The following is a 10,993-nucleotide window of genomic DNA, read 5'->3' on the forward strand; positions in this document are numbered from 1 at the left end:
CTGCTAACTATTGTTTCCATTTTCTATATGTAGAAAATTATTGTACTTGCAATTATATATATAAGAATTTTAATAATTCTGGTTTATTTTAGTTTATATATTGGTTTAATCGAATAAATAGGTAGAAACTATTAAAATATAAATACTTTTTATATTACTAGACAATTATATTTCAAACTTATTATATAAAAATTTAGAGTGCTTGAACACGCTTGAATAATACTCGTCAGGTTAATCCAAAGAGCTTCCAAAGATTAGTACTAGCTTCCAAAGTAAGTTTAACATAGCAGTAGGAAGTACAATTCCATAAAATGTATAATAATAAAAGTAATAATACGTATGTAAAACAAAAATGAAAAATATTTAATATATGTTTCCAAACTATTTAAATTTATTTATAACAAAATGAAGCAGTTCACGAGGTGTGTGTTATAAAAATGTTTTTGTTTTTTTATTTCTTTTTAATTGTTAAGTTTGGTTTTAAATTAATTTCATATAAATAAAATTTTGTAATTTCGGGGTATATGTGTTTTATTAAATTAACAATGATTTTATATATTAATAACACGGCTAAGTTTTTGTATACGGTTAAGCAGTAAGTCTCCCTGTTTAATAGTTGCTTGGTATTGCCAATTCTTACTATCCGGGCGATTAGTTTCGACAATTCCACCTACACGGTCAACTTTGGCATGCAGGCGACCAGCTGCAATATAACGGGCTAACTCTTGATCAATGTAATCAATATCGACTCCAAAAGCTTCCGCCATATATTGCAACGTTAGAGAACGATATGATTCCAACAATTGAGTATAGGCTAGTATACGCATTTCACGGACATAAAAACTGTAATGAGGATAGGCTAGATAATCCTTGCGTAACAATTGTTCAACTTCAGATAAATGCATAAAGAAATCTGAATATTGACAATTATAAAGTGAATATAGGTATTTCTTAACATCTGGTAGCGCGTGTAATACTTCCTGAATTTCTGCACCCTTTATGATTTTGTCACGCAGTTCATTGCGTGGTAAGGCAATCATAGCCACATACACAGTGTAACGCACAAAAGTGGGATAATCCATCAATTCATATGAAGTAAATGTGCTTACAGTATCCAGAAAGTAGTTTGCAGCAGATTTGAACTCTCTTATGGCTACTGAATATATACCTTGGTAAACTTTTAAGCGATTACGTCGATCCCAATCTCCACCTTCTTCTATCAAATATTTGGCTTTTTCAATATTGCGTGTTATCAGATCATGGTCTAAGTAAAATAAACCAAGACGAATTAAATGAAAAACTATATCCAAGCGATGGCCCAGCGATACTGTTTTTTCATGAGTTTTTCTAAATGCTAATTCAGCAGCAGCTTTATCACCAATACGGCATAAATATTCAGACTTCTTTAAATTCGCCTCACGCACTTCCATTTCGCCAAGGTTCTTTTCAGCATCCTCTATCGCTTCATCTAATTTTGCCAATTCATTGCGATTTTGTTCTTTCATTTTTGTAAGCAAATCATTATCAACAGTCCAATTTAGTTCTGTACAAATATGCTCGTACCATGGAGCCATGTTATCCGCACGTATAGCATCTAGTAAGCCATTTTTTAGCGCTGTGTCATTTTTATGCTCCTCCAAAGTTAATAAAAACTTCATTTGTGCCAATTCCAATTTTGGATTCTTTTCCAAACCCTGTTCTTCTAAATTTTCAGCAGGCATTTTCCTAATTTAATCACAAAGTATTCACTAACAAAATATTTACCAGCAATGAATTTCTTATTTGGAAGCCGCAAAGTCATGTAATTTACGAAGTTACGTGCGTACCAAAGCTGTCAAAAAATACAGAGTTGCATATTTAAATTTTTATTATTTTATTTTATATTATTAGATATTATTTTATACAGCAGATCATAAAGAATTTTTTTTAATTCAATTACATTTACATAATTTGCTAAACAATATATCATTGATTTTTTTATTATTAATGAATAAACACACATACGTAACCATGGTTCACTGAATAGAGCATATGTGTGTGGTTTTTGATATCGTTTCCTACAATATCAACACTTTTCTCACAAACAAAAATGTAATTATGTATATGAAAAATATAAGAATCCACCAAAAAAAAAAACATGAAGTTTTTAACATTCAAACTTAATTTAGTTTTTTTAAAATTATTAATTTATTACATATTTCCATGTTGTTGCTTGTAAATGTGCTGACTTGCAACCAAGAATATATATATGTTTGTATACGCAATATGCCAACAAATTTATATGCTTACTTAAGCAGGATATAGACGATGCTACATGTTTGACGATGCAAGGTATGCGTTCTACCAAATCGCACCTTGTATATTTAAGTTTGCATACCAAATTTCGGTCTGAGACATGTATGCGGTAAAATTAAAACTTTTCAATTATTTGTTAAGTCTGCACACATGTGTGCTTGTGTACACAATGTGTACATCGAAATCTGCAGACTTCTCATAATTTAAGAATTTTGGTGAGCATCGGACGAGCAAAAATCGCGGAAAAAAATTGAAAATGTGCTAGACATTTATTTTTTTTAAAAGAAGCAAATTTAGAAAAAAGTGCTACAAACAATTATTAAAGAAGTTTATATATTTTAAAAATTATTTTGTGCTAAAAACATTTTTTAAGAAAGTTTTTATATTTTAAAAATTATTTTGTGAATAAAAATATTAAAATGCAGCATTTTAAAGAATTCAATTAAAAATAATTTTAGTTTTAAGAATTAAAATAAGAAATTGTGTTTAATTCTAAGAAATATGAAATCTTTATACATATAATGAAATAAATAACATGTTGCTATTATCATTATTTCAAATCCTTCAGTTTCGATTACTATTTTGCACTCTGTACTTGCTCCGCTGTTTTTATGAACGCTGTAGAAAATAAATCAAAATGAAGTATGCATACCTTGTTTCAAAGTGTATAGCAAATCGCATACTTGAACTTTATACTTGGTGTGCAGATATGTAGCATCGTCTATATCATTCTTTAGATGGGTCACAAAAATTCTGTCAATACCTATTCAGCTTATATGAAATTTATCACTGCCATACATTATACCTCAATATATTTAAAATTTGGTAAATTTTCCTGATTCAAAATATTTTCGATAAATTATGAAGAGAAGTGTTCTATCACCGATTTTGTGGTTAAAAAATATTAGCCAATTTCAATATAACGAATCATAAAAAGATGTGTTATTTCAACGAAGCGCAGCTGGAAAGCATTTGTAAATTTCAATATTGGATTAAATTGCAACCCTGTCGACCATCAATTATATAGACGTCAAAATTTTAATTTGTGGAGGGTGTTGATCGATATTTGGTGCAAATTGGAAAAAATTGTAGAGAAATTTCTCCGAATCTTTCAGTTTGACCAATATCTAAACAGTAAAATCAAATTTGATATAAACATTTTTGTTTTCTGAGTAACTTAGGGCCTAATAGGTAGCCAAGATGATTGGTGGCTTATTTGTTTACAATCATAAAGGCGAAGTTCTTATCAGCCGAGTTTATCGTGATGACATCGGACGTAATGCAGTGGATGCATTCAGAGTAAATGTGATACATGCTCGTCAGCAAGTCCGGTCACCAGTTACTAACATAGCGCGAACTAGTTTTTTTCATATTAAGGTAAGTGCCACGTCTGCTAGAAATGTATGTGAATATGAATTGAATATACATACGCCCATTTTACAGCGCGCTAATATATGGTTAGCTGCGGTGACCAAACAAAATGTAAATGCTGCGATGGTATTTGAGTTCCTTCTTAAAATTATTGAAGTGATGCAATCATACTTTGGTAAAATATCTGAAGAGAACATCAAGAATAATTTTGTGCTTATTTATGAGTTGCTTGATGAAATTTTGGATTTTGGTTATCCTCAAAACACAGATTCTGGAACTCTGAAGACTTTTATCACACAGCAAGGTATCAAGTCTGCAACCAAAGAAGAACAAATGCAAATTACTTCCCAAGTAATATATTTGTGACATGAATATAAGTATTTTATAAATAATATAAATTTTTCGTTTGTAAGGTAACGGGTCAAATAGGCTGGCGACGTGAAGGTATTAAGTACCGGCGCAACGAGTTGTTTTTGGATGTTTTAGAGTATGTAAACTTGCTTATGAGTCCGCAAGGTCAAGTGTTATCGGCTCACGTAGCTGGTAAGGTTGTAATGAAATCATATCTTTCGGGTGAGTAAGAAACTCTTAGAAAGTGAATAAACACGTTTATTTTTTATTTAATATTAAAATTATTTTTAATATTAATTCATTATTGGTTAAATACAGTAATAATCGTTAATATATTTTGCATATTCAAACCAGTCTTAAATGATAAATTAAATACCCAAAGAATAAATTCAGCTTTTTTAAAAGCGGTCGGTATGTTTTATCTATGGTATATTGCTAAATATATATATATGCGTGTATGATTATTGTACATAAATGTACAAAATAAATATTATTTCTGTCCAAATAATATGTATAATATATTTATTTATTATACAATTAATCTAAATACTATTAAAATTTTGTCCTAATGTTTAAAAGTAAATTAACTTCTTTTACATTACATGTTTTATTTAAATTACAATGGTTAATTTAATAACCAATTGTAATGATATGGTTGTAATACAAAATCATATCTGAAGCAAACCCAAGTATTGTTAAGTAAGATAATAAATTACTATTAATAAGTGATGTTCTTACATCGAAGAAGAGTATGTTAAGTTTGTTGTAATATTCTATTTGGCTATCAGCTTATATAGTCTGCCAATCAGTCTCTTCAACTATCTGCTTGTTATTATGCTAATTCCATTCTCAAGTTTTGTGCTAAATTCATAAGACTTCATACAGGGACTTACACGACAGTTCAATTAGATAAAGTCGAGAAATAGATAAAATAGTATCAGACTTCATACGAAATCATAGCCAACTTTTAATTTGTATTGGTAATGCAAAAAAAAATCTTTTTTTATGTTTTTTTGAAACTTTGAAATTAATTGTTAACTTTTTTCAGGGATGCCCGAATGTAAATTTGGTATTAATGACAAAATTGTCATGGAATCGAAAGGTCGTGGTCTTTCTGGAAATTCCGAAGCAGAAACTTCACGCTCTGGTAAGCCTGTTGTAGTTATTGATGATTGCCAATTTCATCAATGTGTCAAGCTTAGCAAGTTTGAGACTGAACACTCGATTAGTTTTATACCGCCAGACGGTGAATTTGAATTAATGCGTTACCGCACAACAAAAGATATTTCATTGCCATTCCGTGTTATACCATTGGTGCGTGAGGTTGGCCGCACTAAAATGGAAGTAAAAGTAGTACTGAAATCGAATTTCAAACCTTCTCTGTTGGGTCAAAAAATTGAAGTAAAAATACCTACGCCTTTAAATACTTCTGGTGTTCAACTCATATGTCTTAAAGGCAAAGCAAAATATAAAGCATCAGAGAATGCCATTGTTTGGAAAATCAAACGTATGGCGGGTATGAAAGAAACTCAACTTTCAGCTGAAATAGAATTACTAGAAACCGATACGAAAAAGAAATGGACACGCCCACCTATATCTATGAATTTTGAGGTACCATTCGCACCATCTGGTTTCAAGGTACGCTATTTGAAAGTATTCGAACCAAAATTGAACTACTCTGATCATGATGTCGTTAAATGGGTGCGTTATATTGGTCGTAGCGGATTATACGAAACTCGCTGTTAAGAGCTGTTAAGAGTTAGCGGTGGCACCCTAAAATTTTTACGGAAACGTCAAAGACGCGCAATGTAAAATATGATATTGAACATAGAAATTTGTATTTTCCAAAAATAATTAAAATTTATGTATTCCAATTTAGTGTTATGTTTATATACATTATTTCTATTCTACATTATTTCTACTCTTTAAATATTTAATTTGAATATTTTATGTACTCGTATTTCTTAGTTTACTTCCCTTGAACGTATCCAATTAATTATTGTTTATTTCTACATAGTTTTGTAATATTTTTTTACTTTTCCATTATAAGCATAAACAAATATGTATGTAATCTCCAAATATAAAAGAACGTTAATGTATGAGTAAAATATATTGTTTAATTTGATTATGCACAATACTATTCGAAGCAAGAAACCTATCGCTCTTTATAAAAAAATTTATATATATGATTTTTTATATATAAACAGTAAGGTATTTGCATTTTTCGAATTAAATAATAATTGTTGAAATTATTCGATTATTCAACCTCTCTTATATATTGAATTAGCTTTATTAATTATTACAACAAATAAACAAAATGTAACATTCTATATATATACATTAACTATCATTGAACTTTATTGACTATATTGAAAATGTTAATTATAAACAGTTAAATAAAATATATAATAAATAATATACGAGTATATCGCTCTTCGCTCTTCATAACAGTTAACCGCAAGCATGTGAGTCAGCATTTGTTGAGTTAAATCAAAGCAAGAGGGGGGAATAAATGTAAAATACGGTGTTGGCAAACAGAGGCACACAGAAGTGAGAAATATATTAATAAAAAATTGTTTATCGAGTAGAACCAATAAATTTTAAAATCGATTTAATTAGTCATATGAGTTTCTAAAAGAATAAATTTGAAAATTTTATTGTTTTTTTAACTCTGAAATTCAATTTAGTCGTTTTTTTTAATTAGAATTTTCTGGACTGGCAAATGGTTCGTATAGGTAATAATTATCATCAGTTTATATTAGTATTTTCTGTTTATTTTTTGTAGTTACTGATACATTCTTATTGAAAATTTTGAAAAAGATATAATTAGGATTATTCAAAAATGTCAATTCATTCGCAACTATTATTGACTTGCGTGCGTAAGCTTTAAAGGAAGCCTTTTTGAAAACTAAACAAATGGAATGTAGCAAGAACTGAAAAAATTGCTTAGTGCTAATTGCAAAAAATATCTCATAATAAAATATATGAAATTATATTGACACCATTAGTTAAGAACCGGAGTCTCATACTAAGGCCAGGAGCCATATTGTATTGCCGCGAAAAGTATTTGGAAGCTTGACTGAAGCACAATAAGCTCTTAATAAGAGGTCATATAGCTGACTAAGATCCTTTAGAAAATAAGTAATCAACTACCAATGTAGTGTATTTAACTGCATGTGTTAAAAATAAGTGTTCAACCTAAGTAGCGCATACGCTAAATAATGACGAAATAGTTGTGAAGCGCTCTCCTTATGTTCCTGACAGCTTTGATAAGGGTGTACGGAATATTCAAATTTCTATTATATCTCATCATTACCCAACAGTAATTTGACTATAATATTGATATATGTATCTATGAAGTGTTTCGGATAGCCTATTATCGGATATGCATATTATAAATCTCTTCCATCAAGTCTTCACCTGTAGTCTTAATTGTATTACTAAAATTGTGTCAAAACAAATAAACTTGTTTCTATACTAAGTTCAGACTACTGTCAAGTATGACTCAGTTTAGATAAAGGAACTACTGCTTAGACACGTAACCTTTGTATCTCGAGACTATTTATAATCATATCAATTTGATTTATGATAATTTTTTATTTTATAATTTATTTCCAAAAAAATAACTATAATGAGAAACTTTTAATTAATTGTTAAATTCACAACAAAATTAGATATACATATATTAGATAAAAAATAAATAAATTTAAATATCTATATATAATGAATTATATTGAATATAAATAAGTTAGATAACACACATTTAAATTTTACTATGTTTTCCCTTTGATCAATCATAACATAGAGAACCAAAGTAGGTTCCAGACAAATTTGCTTGCGCTAATAGTTGCTTATCATAAGGTGACTTGAAAAAAGTGGTCATTATCTGTATGGTCTATAAGCACTGATTACAGGTGCATGATAAAAGAAGTGAGTAGCGAGTGTTTGCAGACAGTTTGCATTTAGTTGTTTCAGTGCTCACAGTATATTTTTAGAACATGGACAAGAACGGAATAATACCCGATATCATCGATGCAGCACCAAAGGAAAAAGCACAAGTAAATTTAATTATTACTTCCTATAATATTTTTTATTCTAAATAACCTTTTTTAATGCCAATTTAAAGATAAAGTACCCTTCAGGCGCAGTTGTAGAGCTTGGTAACGAATTAACACCTACACAAGTGAAAGATCAACCTGAAGTTACATGGAATGCTGAAAGCGGTGTATTGTATACTTTACTAATGGTTGATCCTGATGCACCGTCTCGTCAAGATCCAAAATATAGAGAAGTTTGTCATTGGCTTGTTATAAATATTCCAGGCGATAAAGTTGCTGAAGGTCAAACAGTTGTAGAATTTGTTGGTTCTGGTCCACCAGAGGGCACCGGTCTACATCGCTATATATTTTTCGTTTTCAAACAAGCTGAAAAAATTACAACCGATAAGTTCATTTCAAAAACGTAAATGTTAAAATAGAAGTTTGAAGTGTTCTATATATTTCAACATAATTTTGTTTTCACAGTACCCGTGAAGGTCGTTTTAATGTAAAAACAAGGGATTATATTGGTAAATACAATCTCACAACTGTTGCCGGCAACTACTATCAAGCCCAGTACGATGACTATGTGCGTATTTTACATGAGCAAATGGGAGCCCAAAAAAAATAAATTTATCTCTGACTTTAAAATCATATATTTATAAAAATATAAAAATCTTTTAGATACTTTGAAATCTTTGGTTTTTTTTTCTACTAAAATAAGTGATTTAAAAATATATGAGTGTATTATTTTGAGATTGTTGATTGAATGTACTTCAATTATCAGTAATACTTTTAGATTGTGTGTGGGTGTTAAAATGTAAACTCCTCAGCTGAATGATGAAACAATACTAAATATTATAAAATTGTTTTCATCAAGGTTTCTATGGATACTATATTATCAAACAAATTTTTGCACAATATATATTTGAAGTTTCTACATAAAAATATTAACATCTATTATCCAAGTTTAAAGTTCATTGCGTCTGTGATATAAGTATTATTGGTTGTAAAATAAAATAATGAATTAAAAAAAATATAATTTACATATTTATTTTTATTTCTATTACATTTTTTGATCGTAGATGTGAAATTTCATTTTTATATCGTACAGTCCCTTTATATGCATATCAAAAGTTGCCCACTTCTTCAAGTTTGAAAGCCATTATCAATTACACAAAGCTTAAAAAGATATCGTATTTGGTATTAATTTAAAATAATTAGTGTTCGAATAGTTTCAATTGAAGTGTGTAGTTAAGAGGTTGAATAACACGCGAGTATGGATTCTAATGATATAGTGCCCGATGTTATTGATGAAGCACCAAAGGAAATTGCAGAAGTAAATATACTATTGTATAATTATTTTATTCAATGTACAATATTTCGTGCATATATATTTTCTTTATAGATTACTTATGCTGATGATGTAAAAGTCGAACTTGGTGGTGAATTAACTCCTACGCAAGTAAAAGATCAACCAGAAGTTAATTGGAATGCTGAGAGTGATGCATTATATACATTACTAATGATTGATCCAGATGCGCCAAGTCGTAAAAATCCTATATTTCGTGAAATAAATCATTGGTTTGTAGTGAATATACCTGGTAATAAAGTTGCTGACGGACAGGTTGTAGTTGAGTATAGAGGATCTGGACCGCCAAAAGATACCGGATTGCATCGTTATATATTTCTGGTTTTTAAGCAATCGGAAAAAATCGTTACCGAGCTATTTATTCCAAAAACGTAAGCACTTCTAGGCAAAATTTGCTTATCTAATGTAATCAATTTTACTGTTACACTTTTCAGTACTCGTGAAGGACGTCTTAATATAAAAACAAGAGACTATATTGACGAATTTAATTTGGGTAATCCGATTGCTGGAAACTATTATCAGGCTCAGTACGATGATTATGTTCCTATTTTACATAGGCAAATACAAAAATAATAAAAATGTATTACATATTGTGCTTAAGTGATATGAAAAATTTTTCTAAATGATTTATCAAGATTCTAAATAAAAGCATATGTTAATACTTTCAATTATAAAATAACTTTTTGTATATATAAAAAATTCAAAATATATGAAAAGATTATATAAAATCATTAGTAATTCGTTAAATCAAAACTTCTGTTTTTTATACATACATATATTGTACAAATGTTTGTTTAGATGTATGTACATATTCACACAGTCTGTTTTTAAATTAATTACTTTAGTTTTGTCCCCCCACTTCCCACTTCTTTTATAGATCCACCATAATGAAGTTATTTAACTTACTAATAATATAATACATTATCTTTTTGCAATGATTGTGAGTATTTGATAAGAGAAAGTGTTATTACAGCGTAATTTGTCAGTTGTGATAAAGAGGTTGTCAAGATAGAACTAAAGTACTTTCGATTTTTTTAAGTAAATTCCTTATGATTAAGTTCTGTCTATGTTCATAATGAGGAACCTGGACAGGGGAAACCCTAACATTACTTTTATTTATTATTGTTATTATTTCGGGATATTCTTAAACCGTAAACACAATTCTGAAAGGAGTTCATTTAAAAGTCACAAATTTTACTCAGTTTAAATGGAAGCTGTTCTCACAGCTACTACGCATATTTCGATGAGTCTTTTACCCAATCGGTACCTTTGCGAGCTCTCTATACATAATTAAGTTATATGCAAACAAATGGAGATTTGCATATTTAAACGGATATTATGTTCATACTTAACAAATTAATAAAACCCAATCAAAGCAGTTTAAATAAATAAGCTAGTTTTATTAGTAATTAGGTATTCTACAAATGAGTTAAACAATATATATTGTTTTGGTTATACTAAGTATGTGAATTTGAATATTCTGGAGAACAAATTCGTATTACCATAATTAGATATTATATTGTCACTATTGATATAATCATATCACATTAGAATTATCACTTATATT

At 29.1% G+C, this 10,993-nt stretch overlaps 4 protein-coding genes across 4 annotated transcripts; 3 read left to right on the forward strand and 1 right to left on the reverse strand.

Annotated features, from left to right (window-relative positions):
* Nucleotides 1–540: 540 nt before the first annotated feature.
* Nucleotides 541–2,073, reverse strand: LOC119682299 (26S proteasome non-ATPase regulatory subunit 6). The gene is made up of 2 exons (XM_038095709.1): nt 2,005–2,073; nt 541–1,831 (listed from the first exon to the last, which is right to left on the reverse strand). Exon 2 carries the CDS (start codon nt 1,719–1,721, stop codon nt 552–554), a length of 1,170 nt encoding a protein of 389 aa, XP_037951637.1. The 5' UTR covers nt 1,722–1,831; nt 2,005–2,073; the 3' UTR covers nt 541–551.
* A 1,157-nt stretch (nt 2,074–3,230) lies between these two features.
* LOC119680957 (AP-2 complex subunit mu) lies at nt 3,231–6,197 on the forward strand (the record flags this gene model as incomplete). The annotated part of the gene is given in 4 exon segments (XM_038093994.1): nt 3,231–3,672; nt 3,739–4,017; nt 4,080–4,239; nt 5,066–6,197. Coding segments are annotated over 4 exon segments (1,314 nt in total). The 3' UTR covers nt 5,764–6,197.
* A 1,765-nt stretch (nt 6,198–7,962) lies between these two features.
* LOC119684239 (protein D3-like) lies at nt 7,963–8,734 on the forward strand. The gene is made up of 3 exons (XM_038098244.1): nt 7,963–8,075; nt 8,144–8,478; nt 8,541–8,734. The coding sequence occupies exons 1-3, from the start codon at nt 8,016–8,018 to the stop codon at nt 8,683–8,685; spliced, it is 540 nt and encodes a 179-aa protein (XP_037954172.1). The 5' UTR covers nt 7,963–8,015; the 3' UTR covers nt 8,686–8,734.
* A 406-nt stretch (nt 8,735–9,140) lies between these two features.
* Nucleotides 9,141–10,102, forward strand: LOC119684240 (protein D3-like). The gene is made up of 3 exons (XM_038098245.1): nt 9,141–9,393; nt 9,463–9,797; nt 9,861–10,102. The coding sequence occupies exons 1-3, from the start codon at nt 9,334–9,336 to the stop codon at nt 9,997–9,999; spliced, it is 534 nt and encodes a 177-aa protein (XP_037954173.1). The 5' UTR covers nt 9,141–9,333; the 3' UTR covers nt 10,000–10,102.
* Nucleotides 10,103–10,993: the final 891 nt, after the last annotated feature.

The sequence above is a fragment of the Teleopsis dalmanni genome, chromosome 2 (assembly GCF_002237135.1).
Source record: "Teleopsis dalmanni isolate 2A chromosome 2, ASM223713v2, whole genome shotgun sequence".
Taxonomy (NCBI): domain Eukaryota; kingdom Metazoa; phylum Arthropoda; class Insecta; order Diptera; family Diopsidae; genus Teleopsis; species Teleopsis dalmanni.